At 54.2% G+C, this 15,439-nt stretch overlaps 1 protein-coding gene across 3 annotated transcripts in view; it reads left to right on the top strand.

Moving 5' to 3' along the window:
• Positions 1-15,439, top strand: part of tmem214 (transmembrane protein 214) — a 90,936-nt gene that overhangs the window by 27,976 nt on the left and 47,521 nt on the right. For all 3 annotated transcript variants that reach the window (XR_010465493.1, XR_010465492.1, XM_065026105.1), the window contains exon 4: positions 2,439-2,573. Coding sequence is in view for 1 of the 3 variants with exons in the window: in XM_065026105.1 (XP_064882177.1) it covers positions 2,439-2,573 (135 nt within the window). In the remaining 2 variants the exon portion in view is untranslated. The remainder of the gene's footprint in view (positions 1-2,438; positions 2,574-15,439) is intronic.

Genomic DNA, 15,439 nt, shown 5'->3' with positions numbered 1-15,439 from the left:
TACACCCCCTGCTATAATGTGGATAAAGAGTTACTTGTCTAACAGAACACAGAGGGTGTTCTTTAATGGAAGCCTCTCCAACATAATCCAGGTAGAATCAGGAATTCCCCAGGGCAGCTGTCTAGGCCCTTTTTTCAATTTTTACTAACGACATGCCACTAACTTTGAGTAAAGCCAGAGTGTCCATGTATGCTGATGACTCAACACTATACACGTCAGCTACTACAGCGACTGAAATGACTGCAACACTCAACACTATACACGTCAGCTACTACAGCGACTGAAATGACTGCAACACTCAACACTATACACGTCAGCTACTACAGCGACTGAAATGACTGCAACACTCAACACTATACACGGCAGCTACTACAGCGACTGAAATGACTGCAACACTCAACACTATACACGTCAGCTACTACAGCGACTGAAATGACTGCAACACTCAACACTATACACGTCAGCTACTACAGCGACTGAAATGACTGCAACACTCAACACTATACACGTCAGCTACTACAGCAACTGAAATGACTGCAACACTATACACGTCAGCTACTACAGCGACTGAAATGACTGCAACACTCAACACTATACACGTCAGCTACTACAGCGACTGAAATGACTGCAACACTCAACACTATACACGTCAGCTACTACAGCGACTGAAATGACTGCAACACTATACACGTCAGCTACTACAGCGACTGAAATGACTGCAACACTATACACGTCAGCTACTACAGCGACTGAAATGACTGCAACACTCAACACTATACACGTCAGCTACTACAGCGACTGAAATGACTGCAACACTCAACACTATACACGTCAGCTACTACAGCGACTGAAATGACTGCAACACTCAAGAGCTGCAGTTAGTTTCAGAGTGGGTGGCAAGGGACATTTGCACAGGCTGTCTATAGATTTTCTATCATTGACTATGTTTGTTTCTTCCACGTTTAACTCTGTTTGTGTCGCTTTGCTTTATCTTGGCCAGATCGCAGTTGCAAATGAGAACTTGTTCTCAACTGGCCTACCTGGTTAAATAAAGGTGTTCTCAACTAGCCTACCTGGTTAAATAAAGGTGTTCTCAACTAGCCTACCTGGTTAAATAAAGGTGAAATAAAAAAAACTAGTTAGGCCTAAATATTTATAAAAGCATTGTATTTGGAACAAAACACCCACTAAACCCTAAACCTCAACTAAATCTTGTAATAAATGTGGAAATTGAGTGAGTTGAGATGACTAAACTTCTTGGAGTAACACTAGATTGTAAACTGTCACGGTCAAAAAGTATTAATGCAGTAGTAGCTAAGATGGAGAGAAGTCTGTCTGTCTTTCTAATAAAGCACTAGTTGATAGTGTTGTTAAGGTAGAAACAAGGTAGGTCCTAGTTTCTACCTTCTTAACAACACTATCAACAAGGCAGGTCCTACAGGCCCTAGTTTCTACCTTCTTAACAGCACTATCAACAAGGCAGGTCCTACAGGCCCTAGTTTCTACCTTCTTACAACACTATCAACAAGGCAGGTCCTAGTTTCTACCTTCTTAACAGCACTATCAACAAGGCAGGTCCTACAGGCCCTAGTTTCTACCTTCTTAACAGCACTATCAACAAGGCAGGTCCTACAGGCCCTAGTTTCTACCTTAACAACACTATCAACAGGGCAGGTCCTACAGGCCCTAGTTTCTACCTTCTTAACAACACTATCAACAAGGCAGGTCCTACAGGCCCTAGTTTCTACATTCTTAACAGCACTATCAACAAGGCAGGTCCTACAGGCCCTAGTTTCTACCTTAACAGCACTATCAACAAGGCAGGTCCTACAGGCCCTAGTTTCTACCTTCTTAACAACACTATCAACAAGGCAGGTCCTACAGGCCCTAGTTTCTACCTTAACAGCACTATCAACAAGGCAGGTCCTACAGGCCCTAGTTTCTACCTTCTTAACAACACTATCAACAAGGCAGGTCCTACAGACCCTAGTGTTGTCTCACCTGGACCACTGTTCAGTCGTGTGGTCAGGTGCCTCAAAAAGTTAAATGGCTCAGAACAGGGCAGCACAGCTGGCCCTTGGATGTACACAGAGAGCTAATATTAATAATATGCATGTCAATCTCTCCTGGCTCAAAGTGGAGGAGAGAATGACTTCATCCCTACTTGTATTTATGAGAAGTGTTGACATGCTGAATGCACCGAGCTGTCTGTTTTAAACTACTGGCACTAGTGTGTTGTTATTACACGCACAGGGGTGTAATTCTCTCTGGGCTTGTAAGGGCCTGTAAGTAAGCATTTCACCTGTTGTTGACGAGGCATGTGACATGCAATTTTCTTTTGATTTTTACAACAACCACAACTCAACCTCTAAGTGGTCGTCAGTCCCATTCTAACCATTTAGTACCATTCTAACCCTTCTCACTCCTCTCTCTCTTAGATTACCCATACTGCCTTGCGGGGAAGGAGCTGAGGGGTGTGGTCAAAGCTTTGATTGGTCGCTGCAACGAGAGTCTACAGGACTTCTATGACCACTGTGTTTACACCATGCTGAGAGAACTGGACAAACAGACAGGTGAGAGAACTGGACAAACAGACAGGTGAGAGAACTGGACAAACGGACAGGTGAGAGAACTGGACAAACGGACAGGTGGGAGAACTGGACAAACGGACAGGTGGGAGAACTGGACAAACGGACAGGTGGGAGAACTGGACAAACGGACAGGTGGGAGAACTGGACAAACGGACAGGTGGGAGAACTGGACAAACGGACAGGTGGGAGAACTGGACAAACGGACAGGTGGGAGAACTGGACAAACGGACAGGTGGGAGAACTGGACAAACGGACAGGTGGGAGAACTGGACAAACGGACAGGTGGGAGAACTGGACAAACGGACAGGTGGGAGAACTGGACAAACGGACAGGTGGGAGAACTGGACAAACGGACAGGTGGGAGAACTGGACAAACGGACAGGTGGGAGAACTGGACAAACGGACAGGTGGGAGAACTGGACAAACGGACAGGTGGGAGAACTGGACAAACGGACAGGTGGGAGAACTGGACAAACGGACAGGTGGGAGAACTGGACAAACGGACAGGTGGGAGAACTGGACAAACGGACAGGTGGGAGAACTGGACAAACGGACAGGTGGGAGAACTGGACAAACGGACAGGTGGGAGAACTGGACAAACGGACAGGTGGGAGAACTGGACAGGTGGGAGAACTGGACAGGTTGGAAACTGGACAGGTGGGAGAACTGGACAAACGGACAGGTGGGAGAACTGGACAAACGGACAGGTGGGAGAACTGGACAAACGGACAGGTGGGAGAACTGGACGGGTGGGAGAACTGGACGGGTGGGAGAACTGGACGGGTGGGAGAACTGGACGGGTGGGAGAACTGGACAAACGGACGGGTGGGAGAACTGGACAAACGGACGGGTGGGAGAACCGGACGGGTGGGAGAACTGGACAAACGGACAGGTGGGAGAACTGGACAGACGGACGGGTGGGAGAACTGGACAGGTGGGAGAACTGGACAAACAGACAGGTGGGAGAACTGGACAGGTGGGAGAACTGGACAGACGGACAGGTGGGAGAACTGGACAAACGGACAGGTGGGAGAACTGGACAAACGGACAGGTGGGAGAACTGGACAAACGGACGGGTGGGAGAACTGGACAGGTTGGAGAACTGGACAGGTGGGAGAACTGGACAAACGGACAGGTGGGAGAACTGGACAGGTTGGAGAACTGGACAGGTGGGAGAACTGGACAGACGGACAGGTGGGAGAACTGGACAGACGGACAGGTGGGAGAACTGGACAGGTGGGAGAACTGGACAGGTGGGAGAACTGGACAAACGGACAGGTGGGAGAACTGGACAGACGGACAGGTGGGAGAACTGGACAGACGGACAGGTGGGAGAACTGGACAGACGGACAGGTGGGAGAACTGGACAGACGGACAGGTGGGAGAACTGGACAGACGGACAGGTGGGAGAACTGGACAGACGGGAGAACTGGACAGGTGGGAGAACTGGACAAACGGACAGGTGGGAGAACTGGACAAACGGACAGGTGGGAGAACTGGACAGACGGACAGGTGGGAGAACTGGACAGGTGGGAGAACTGGACAGACGGACAGGTGGGAGAACTGGACAGGTGGGAGAACTGGACAGACGGACAGGTGGGAGAACTGGACAGGTGGGAGAACTGGACAGACGGACAGGTGGGAGAACTGGACAGACGGACAGGTGGGAGAACTGGACAGACGGACAGGTGGGAGAACTGGACAGACGGACAGGTGGGAGAACTGGACAGACGGACAGGTGGGAGAACTGGACAGACGGACAGGTGGGAGAACTGGACAGACGGACAGGTGGGAGAACTGGACAGACGGACAGGTGGGAGAACTGGACAGGTGGGAGAACTGGACAGGTGGGAGAACTGGACAGGTGGGAGAACTGGACAGACGGACAGGTGGGAGAACTGGACAGACGGACAGGTGGGAGAACTGGACAGGTGGGAGAACTGGACAGGTGGGAGAACTGGACAGGTGGGAGAACTGGACAGGCGGACAGGTGGGAGAACTGGACAGGCGGACAGGTGGGAGAACTGGACAGGCGGACAGGTGGGAGAACTGGACAGGCGGACAGGTGGGAGAACTGGACAGGTGGGAGAACTGGACAAACGGACAGGTGGGAGAACTGGACAGGTGGGAAGACAGACGGACAGGTGGGAGAACTGGACAGGTGGGAGAACTGGACAGACGGACAGGCGGACAGGTGGGAGAACTGGACAGGTGGGAGAACTGGACAGACGGACAGGTGGGAGAACTGGACAGGTGGGAGAACTGGACAGGTGGGAGAACTGGACAGACGGACAGGTGGGAGAACTGGACAGACGGACAGGTGGGAGAACTGGACAGACGGACAGGTGGGAGAACTGGACAGACGGACAGGTGGGAGAACTGGACAGACGGACAGGTGGGAGAACTGGACAGACGGACAGGTGGGAGAACTGGACAGGTGGGAGAACTGGACAGGTGGGAGAACTGGACAGGTGGGAGAACTGGACAGACGGACAGGTGGGAGAACTGGACAGGTGGGAGAACTGGACAGGTGGGAGAACTGGACAGGTGGGAGAACTGGACAGGTGGGAGAACTGGACAGGCGGACAGGTGGGAGAACTGGACAGGCGGACAGGTGGGAGAACTGGACAGGCGGACAGGTGGGAGAACTGGACAGGCGGACAGGTGGGAGAACTGGACAGGCGGACAGGTGGGAGAACTGGACAGGTGGGAGAACTGGACAGGTGGGAGAACTGGACAGGTGGGAGAACTGGACAGGTGGGAGAACTGGACAGGCGGACAGGTGGGAGAACTGGACAGGCGGACAGGCGGACAGGTGGGAGAACTGGACAGGCGGACAGGCGGACAGGTGGGAGAACTGGACAGGTGGGAGAACTGGACAGGTGGGAGAACTGGACAGGCGGACAGGTGGGAGAACTGGACAGGTGGGAGAACTGGACAGGTGGGAGAACTGGACAGGTGGGAGAACTGGACAGGCGGACAGGTGGGAGAACTGGACAGGTGGGAGAACTGGACAGGTGGGAGAACTGGACAGACGGACAGGTGGGAGAACTGGACAGGTGGGAGAACTGGACAGGTGGGAGAACTGGACAGGTGGGAGAACTGGACAGACGGACAGGTGGGAGAACTGGACAGACGGACAGGTGGGAGAACTGGACAGACGGACAGGTGGGAGAACTGGACAGGTGGGAGAACTGGACAGGTGGGAGAACTGGACAGGTGGGAGAACTGGACAAACAGACAGGTGGGAGAACTGGACAGGTGGGAGAACTGGGAGAACTGGACAGGTGGGAGAACTGGACAGACTGACAGGTGGGAGAACTGGACAAACGGACAGGTGGGAGAACTGGACAAACGGACAGGTGGGAGAACTGGACAAACGGACGGGTGGGAGAACTGGACAAACGGACGGGTGGGAGAACTGGACAAACGGACGGGTGGGAGAACTGGACAAACGGACGGGTGGGAGAACTGGGACGGGTGGGAGAACTGGACAAACGGACGGGTGGGAGAACTGGACAAACGGACGGGTGGGAGAACTGGACAAACGGACGGGTGGGAGAACTGGACAAACGGACGGGTGGGAGAACTGGACAAACGGACGGGTGGGAGAACTGGACAAACGGACGGGTGGGAGAACTGGACAAACGGACGGGTGGGAGAACTGGACAAACGGACGGGTGGGAGAACTGGACAAACGGACGGGTGGGAGAACTGGACAAACGGACGGGTGGGAGAACTGGACAAACGGACGGGTGGGAGAACTGGACAAACGGACGGGTGGGAGAACTGGACAAACGGACGGGTGGGAGAACTGGACAAACGGACGGGTGGGAGAACTGGACAAACGGACGGGTGGGAGAACTGGACAAACGGACGGGTGGGAGAACTGGACAAACGGACGGGTGGGAGAACTGGACAAACGGACGGGTGGGAGAACTGGACAGGTGGGAGAACTGGACAGACTGACAGGTGGGAGAACTGGACAGACTGACAGGTGGGAGAACTGGACAGACTGACAGGTGGGAGAACTGGACAGACGGACAGGTGGGAGAACTGGACAGACGGACAGGTGGGAGAACTGGACAGACGGACAGGTGGGAGAACTGGACAGACGGACAGGTGGGAGAACTGGACAGACGGACAGGTGGGAGAACTGGACAGACGGACAGGTGGGAGAACTGGACAGACGGACAGGTGGGAGAACTGGACAGACGGACAGGTGGGAGAACTGGACAGACGGACAGGTGGGAGAACTGGACAGGTGGGAGAACTGGACAGGTGGGAGAACTGGACAAACGGACAGGTGGGAGAACTGGACAGGTGGGAGAACTGGACAGGTGGGAGAACTGGACAGGTGGGAGAGCTGGACAGGTGGGAGAGCTGGACAGGTGGGAGAGCTGGACAGATGGGAGAACTGGACAGGTGGGAGAACTGGACAAACGGACAGGTGGGAGAACTGGACAGACGGACAGGTGGGAGAACTGGACAGACGGACAGGTGGGAGAACTGGACAGGTGGGAGAACTGGACAGACGGACAGGTGGGAGAACTGGACAGACGGACAGGTGGGAGAACTGGACAGGTGGGAGAACTGGACAGACGGACAGGTGGGAGAACTGGACAGACGGACAGGTGGGAGAACTGGACAGGTGGGAGAACTGGACAGACGGACAGGTGGGAGAACTGGACAGGTGGGAGAACTGGACAGGTGGGAGAACTGGACAGGTGGGAGAACTGGACAGGTGGGAGAACTGGACAGGTGGGAGAACTGGACAGGTGGGAGAACTGGACAGGCGGACAGGTGGGAGAACTGGACAGGCGGACAGGTGGGAGAACTGGACAGGTGGGAGAACTGGACAGGTGGGAGAACTGGACAACTGGACAGGTGGGAGAACTGGACAGGTGGGAGAACTGGACAGGCGGGAGAACTGGACAGGCGGACAGGTGGGAGAACCGGACAGGCGGGAGAACTGGACAGGCGGACAGGTGGGAGAACCGGACAGGCGGGAGAACTGGACAGGCGGACAGGTGGGAGAACTGGACAGGCGGACAGGTGGGAGAACTGGACAGGCGGACAGGTGGGAGAACTGGACAGGCGGACAGGTGGGAGAACTGGACAGGCGGACAGGTGGGAGAACTGGACAGGTGGGAGAACTGGACAGGTGGGAGAACTGGACAACTGGACAGGTGGGAGAACTGGACAGGTGGGAGAACTGGACAGGCGGGAGAACTGGACAGGCGGACAGGTGGGAGAACCGGACAGGCGGGAGAACTGGACAGGCGGACAGGTGGGAGAACTGGACAGGCGGACAGGTGGGAGAACTGGACAGGCGGACAGGTGGGAGAACTGGACAGGCGGACAGGTGGGAGAACTGGACAGGCGGACAGGTGGGAGAACTGGACAGGTGGGAGAACTGGACAGGTGGGAGAACTGGACAGGTGGGAGAACTGGACAGGCGGACAGGTGGGAGAACTGGACAGGCGGACAGGTGGGAGAACTGGACAGGTGGGAGAACTGGACAGGTGGGAGAACTGGACAGGTGGGAGAACTGGACAGACGGACAGGTGGGAGAACTGGACAGGTGGGAGAACTGGACAGGTGGGAGAACTGGACAGGTGGGAGAACTGGACAAACGGACAGGTGGGAGAACTGGACAGACGGACAGGTGGGAGAACTGGACAGGTGGGAGAACTGGACAGACGGACAGGTGGGAGAACTGGACAGGTGGGAGAACTGGACAGACGGACAGGTGGGAGAACTGGACAGACTGACAGGTGGGAGAACTGGACAGACTGACAGGTGGGAGAACTGGACAAACGGACAGGTGGGAGAACTGGACAAACGGACAGGTGGGAGAACTGGACAGACGGACAGGTGGGAGAACTGGACAGACGGACAGGTGGGAGAACTGGACAGACGGACAGGTGGGAGAACTGGACAGGTGGGAGAACTGGACAGGTGGGAGAACTGGACAGACGGACAGGTGGGAGAACTGGACAGACGGACAGGTGGGAGAACTGGACAGACGGACAGGTGGGAGAACTGGACAGACGGACAGGTGGGAGAACTGGACAGACGGACAGGTGGGAGAACTGGACAGCTGGGAGAACTGGACAGGTGGGAGAACTGGGCAGGTGGGAGAACTGGACAGGTGGGAGAACTGGACAGACGGACAGGTGGGAGAACTGGACAGACGGACAGGTGGGAGAACTGGACAGACGGACAGGTGGGAGAACTGGACAGACGGACAGGTGGGAGAACTGGACAGACGGACAGGTGGGAGAACTGGACAGACGGACAGGTGGGAGAACTGGACAGGTGGGAGAACTGGACAGACGGACAGGTGGGAGAACTGGACAGGCGGGAGAACTGGACAGGTGGGAGAACTGGACAGGTGGGAGAACTGGACAGATGGACAGGTGGGAGAACTGGACAGACGGACAGGTGGGAGAACTGGACAGGTGGGAGAACTGGACAGACGGACAGGTGGGAGAACTGGACAGGTGGGAGAACTGGACAGGTGGGAGAACTGGACAGGTGGGAGAACTGGACAGGTGGGAGAACTGGACAGGTGGGAGAACTGGACAGGTGGGAGAACTGGACAGGTGGGAGAACTGGACAGGTGGGAGAACTGGACAGGTGGGAGAACTGGACAGGTGGGAGAACTGGACAGGTGGGAGAACTGGACAGACGGACAGGTGGGAGAACTGGACAGACGGACAGGTGGGAGAACTGGACAGGTGGGAGAACTGGACAGGTGGGAGAACTGGACAGGTGGGAGAACTGGACAGGTGGGAGAACTGGACAGGTGGGAGAACTGGACAGACGGACAGGTGGGAGAACTGGACTTCCCACCTGGACAGACGGACAGGTGGGAGAACTGGACAGGTGGGAGAACTGGACAGGTGGGAGAACTGGACAGGTGGGAGAACTGGACAGGCGGGAGAACTGGACAGGCGGACAGGCGGGAGAACTGGACAGGCGGACAGGCGGGAGAACTGGACAGGCGGACAGGCGGGAGAACTGGACAGGCGGACAGGCGGGAGAACTGGACAGGCGGACAGGTGGGAGAACTGGACAGGCGGGAGAACTGGACAGGTGGGAGAACTGGACAGGTGGGAGAACTGGACAGGTGGGAGAACTGGACAGGTGGGAGAACTGGACAGGTGGGAGAACTGGACAGGCGGACAGGTGGGAGAACTGGACAGGTGGGAGAACTGGACAGGTGGGAGAACTGGACAGACGGACAGGTGGGAGAACTGGACAGGTGGGAGAACTGGACAGGTGGGAGAACTGGACAGGTGGGAGAACTGGACAAACGGACAGGTGGGAGAACTGGACAGACGGACAGGTGGGAGAACTGGACAGGTGGGAGAACTGGACAGACGGACAGGTGGGAGAACTGGACAGGTGGGAGAACTGGACAGGTGGGAGAACTGGACAGACGGACAGGTGGGAGAACTGGACAGACGGACAGGTGGGAGAACTGGACAGACGGACAGGTGGGAGAACTGGACAGACTGACAGGTGGGAGAACTGGACAAACGGACAGGTGGGAGAACTGGACAGACGGACAGGTGGGAGAACTGGACAGACGGACAGGTGGGAGAACTGGACAGGTGGGAGAACTGGACAGGTGGGAGAACTGGACAGGTGGGAGAACTGGACAGGTGGGAGAACTGGACAGGTGGGAGAACTGGACAGGTGGGAGAACTGGACAGACGGACAGGTGGGAGAACTGGACAGACGGACAGGTGGGAGAACTGGACAGACGGACAGGTGGGAGAACTGGACAGGTGGGAGAACTGGACAGGTGGGAGAACTGGACAGGTGGGAGAACTGGACAGACGGACAGGTGGGAGAACTGGACAGACGGACAGGTGGGAGAACTGGACAGACGGACAGGTGGGAGAACTGGACAGGTGGGAGAACTGGACAGACGGACAGGCGGGAGAACTGGACAGGCGGGAGAACTGGACAGGTGGGAGAACTGGACAGGTGGGAGAACTGGACAGACTGACAGGTGGGAGAACTGGACAGACGGACAGGTGGGAGAACTGGACAGACGGACAGGTGGGAGAACTGGACAGACGGACAGGTGGGAGAACTGGACAGACGGACAGGTGGGAGAACTGGACAGGTGGGAGAACTGGACAGGTGGGAGAACTGGACAGACGGACAGGTGGGAGAACTGGACAGACGGACAGGTGGGAGAACTGGACAGGTGGGAGAACTGGACAGGTGGGAGAACTGGACAGGTGGGAGAACTGGACAGGTGGGAGAACTGGCCAGACGGACAGGTGGGAGAACTGGACAGACGGACAGGTGGGAGAACTGGACAGGTGGGAGAACTGGACAGGTGGGAGAACTGGACAGACGGACAGGTGGGAGAACTGGACAGGCGGGAGAACTGGACAGGTGGGAGAACTGGACAGGTGGGAGAACTGGACAGGTGGGAGAACTGGACAGGTGGGAGAACTGGACAGGTGGGAGAACTGGACAGGCGGGAGAACTGGACAGGCGGGAGAACTGGACAGGCGGGAGAACTGGACAGGCGGGAGAACTGGACAGGCGGGAGAACTGGACAGGCGGGAGAACTGGACAGGCGGGAGAACTGGACAGGCGGGAGAACTGGACAGGTGGGAGAACTGGACAGACGGACAGGTGGGAGAACTGGACAGACGGACAGGTGGGAGAACTGGACAGGTGGGAGAACTGGATAGGTGGGAGAACTGGACAGACGGACAGGTGGGAGAACTGGACAGGTGGGAGAACTGGACAGGTGGGAGAACTGGACAGACGGACAGGTGGGAGAACTGGACAGGTGGGAGAACTGGACAGGTGGGAGAACTGGACAGGTGGGAGAACTGGACAGGTGGGAGAACTGGACAGGTGGGAGAACTGGACAGGTGGGAGAACTGGACAGGTGGGAGAACTGGACAGGTGGGAGAACTGGACAGACGGACAGGTGGGAGAACTGGACAGGTGGGAGAACTGGACAGGTGGGAGAACTGGACAGGTGGGAGAACTGGACAGGTGGGAGAACTGGACAGACGGACAGGTGGGAGAACTGGACAGACGGACAGGTGGGAGAACTGGACAGACGGACAGGTGGGAGAACTGGACAGGTGGGAGAACTGGACAGACGGACAGGTGGGAGAACTGGACAGACGGACAGGTGGGAGAACTGGACAGACGGACAGGTGGGAGAACTGGACAGACGGACAGGTGGGAGAACTGGACAGGTGGGAGAACTGGACAGACGGACAGGTGGGAGAACTGGACAGGTGGGAGAACTGGACAGGTGGACAGGTGGGAGAACTGGACAGGTGGGAGAACTGGACAGGTGGGAGAACTGGACAGGTGGGAGAACTGGACAGGTGGGAGAACTGGGAGAACTGGACAGGTGGGAGAACTGGGAGAACTGGACAGGTGGGAGAACTGGACAGGTGGGAGAACTGGACAGGTGGGAGAACTGGACAGACGGACAGGTGGGAGAACTGGACAGACGGACAGGTGGGAGAACTGGACAGACGGACAGGTGGGAGAACTGGACAGACGGACAGGTGGGAGAACTGGACAGGTGGGAGAACTGGACAGACGGACAGGTGGGAGAACTGGACAGACGGACAGGTGGGAGAACTGGACAGACGGACAGGTGGGAGAACTGGACAGGTGGACAGGTGGGAGAACTGGACAGGTGGGAGAACTGGACAGGTGGGAGAACTGGGAGAACTGGACAGGTGGGAGAACTGGACAGGTGGGAGAACTGGACAGGTGGGAGAACTGGACAGGTGGGAGAACTGGACAGACGGACAGGTGGGAGAACTGGACAGGTGGGAGAACTGGACAGGTGGGAGAACTGGACAGACGGACAGGTGGGAGAACTGGACAGGTGGGAGAACTGGACAGGTGAGAGAACTGGACAAACGGACAGGTGGGAGAACTGGACAGACGGACAGGTGGGAGAACTGGACAGACGGACAGGTGGGAGAACTGGACAGGTGGGAGAACTGGACAGGTGGGAGAACTGGACAGGTGGGAGAACTGGACAGGTGGGAGAACTGGACAGGTGGGAGAACTGGACAGGTGGGAGAACTGGACAGGTGGGAGAACTGGACAGACGGACAGGTGGGAGAACTGGACAGACGGACAGGTGGGAGAACTGGACAGACGGACAGGTGGGAGAACTGGACAGGTGGGAGAACTGGACAGACGGACAGGTGGGAGAACTGGACAGACGGACAGGTGGGAGAACTGGACAGGTGGGAGAACTGGACAGGTGAGAGAACTGGACAAACGGACAGGTGAGAGAACTGGACAGGTGGGAGAACTGGACAGACGGACAGGTGGGAGAACTGGACAGGTGAGAGAACTGGACAGACGAACAGGTGGTAGAACTGGACAGGTGGTAGAACTGGACAGGTGGGAGAACTGGACAGGTGGGAGAACTGGACAGGTGGGAGAACTGGACAGGTGGGAGAACTGGACAGGTGGGAGAACTGGACAGGTGGGAGAACTGGACAGGTGGGAGAACTGGACAGGTGGGAGAACTGGACAGGTGGGAGAACTGGACAAACGGACAGGTGGGAGAACTGGACAGGTGGGAGAACTGGACAGGTGGGAGAACTGGACAGGTGGGAGAACTGGACAGACGGACAGGTGGGAGAACTGGACAGACGGACAGGTGAGAGAACTGGACAAACGGACAGGTGAGAGAACTGGATAGGTGAGAGAACTGGACAGACGGACAGGTGAGAGAACTGGACAGACGGACAGGTGAGAGAACTGGACAGACGGACAGGTGAGAGAACTGGACAGACGGACAGGTGGGAGAACTGGACAAACGGACAGGTGAGAGAACCGGACAAACGGACAGGTGAGAGAACCACACCCACCTTTCGAACGGAAACGCAAAATGGGGATCCTGCATACTTGCTTTAAGTTTATTGCTAGACAATTTGTGCTACGTAACACCACAGGATCACCATCTTGTGGAGCTATATTTAGTTGTAGTGTTGCGTACTGGGTAGGGTTTAGAGGTCGACCGGTAATGATTTTTCAACGCCGATAGGGTTTAGAGGTCGACCGGTAATGATTTTTCAACGCCGATAGGGTTTAGAGGTCGACCGGTAATGATTTTTCAACGCCGATAGGGTTTAGAGGTCGACCGGTAATGATTTTTCAACGCCGATAGGGTTTAGAGGTCGACCGGTAATGATTTTTCAATGCCGATAGGGTTTAGAGGTCGACCGATACCGATTATTGGAGGACAAAAAAAGCTGATACTGATTAATCGGCCGATTTTATAAAACATTTGTATATATAGAGAGATATATTTATATCCATAGATATAGATAAAAGTGTTTATTGTTCATTCAGTATTATTGCAATTGTCATTATTACAAAAATGTGTGTGTGTGTATATACATACATTCATACACACACACACATACATTTTTGTAATAATGACAATTGCAACAATACTGAATGAACAATGAACACTTTTATTTTAACTTAATACATAAATAAAATCAATTTAGTCTCAAATAACATGAATGATGAATGTATATGCAAGAAATCCTATTTTAATAAAAGGCATGGTAAGAATTGACGACCAAAGTGCGAGTCATAATTCCCATGACACCTTCTAGCAAAATCTGAACAGCGCTTCCTTCATTCATTTATTCCATAGGATATTTTTAGATTCACTTAAAATAAGGCCTGTGTTTCGTGTAGGTTTACACCACCTTGACAATTTTACAACTGTGTAGATGGGACAAGGTAACTCTGATCAATATTGGCTAAATATAAGCCAAGATCATGATTTTTTGTTGTGGATTTAAGAAAATATGTTGACAAACGTTACCTTATCCTAGTGAGATCTACACGGGTATCAGAACGCAGAGGCAGTTTAAACCTGCACCCTAACCTGCACCCTAACCTGCACCCTAACCTGCACCCTAACCTGCACCCTAACCTGCACCCTAACCTGCACGAAACACAGACCTTATTGGACGTAGATCAAGACATTCGTTATGGAAGACAAATAACGAAGGAACCTCTCAAGTTCAGCCGCAAGTTATTACAGGAATTATAACGCGTCGACTATTTCTCTCTAAACCATATACCTTTGACTATTACGAGCCTGCTGCTGCCTACCACCCCTCAGTCAGACTGCTCTATCAAATATCAAATCATAGACTTAACTATAATAAACACACAGAAATACGAGCCTTAGGAAACTATCACCTCGAAAACAAAACGTTTTTTCCGTTCCGTATTTTATCTAACAGAGGGCATCCATGAGTCTAAATATTCCTGTTACATCGCACAACCTTCAATGTTCTCTCATAATTACGTAAAATTCTGGCAAATTAGTTGGCAACGAGCCAGGCAGCCCAAACTGCTGCATAGACACTGACTCTGCGTGCAATTAGCGCAAGAGAAGTGACACAATTTCACCTGGTTAATATTGCCTGCTAACCTGGATTTATTTTAGCTAAATATGCAGGTTTAAAAATATATACTTGTGTGTATTGATTTTAAGAAAGGTATTGGTGTTTATGGTTAAGTACACGTTGGCGCAACGACAGTCGTTGATTGTTTTTTATAAGAGAAGTTTAATGCTAGCTAGCAATTTACCTTGGCTTAATGCATTCGCGTAACAGGTCGTCTCCTCGTGGAGTGCAATGTAATCAGGTGGTTAGAGCGTTGGACTAGTGAACTGTAAGGTTGCAAGATTGGATCCCCCGAGCTGACAAGGATAAAAATCTGAGGCGGAACGTTCCTAGGCCGTCATTGAAAATAAGAATGTGTTCTTAACTGACTTGCCTAGTTTTTCT

The sequence above is a fragment of the Oncorhynchus nerka genome, linkage group LG13 (assembly GCF_034236695.1).
Source record: "Oncorhynchus nerka isolate Pitt River linkage group LG13, Oner_Uvic_2.0, whole genome shotgun sequence".
Classification (NCBI taxonomy): Eukaryota; Metazoa; Chordata; class Actinopteri; order Salmoniformes; family Salmonidae; genus Oncorhynchus; species Oncorhynchus nerka.
This window is presented reverse-complemented; position numbering and strand designations above follow the sequence as displayed.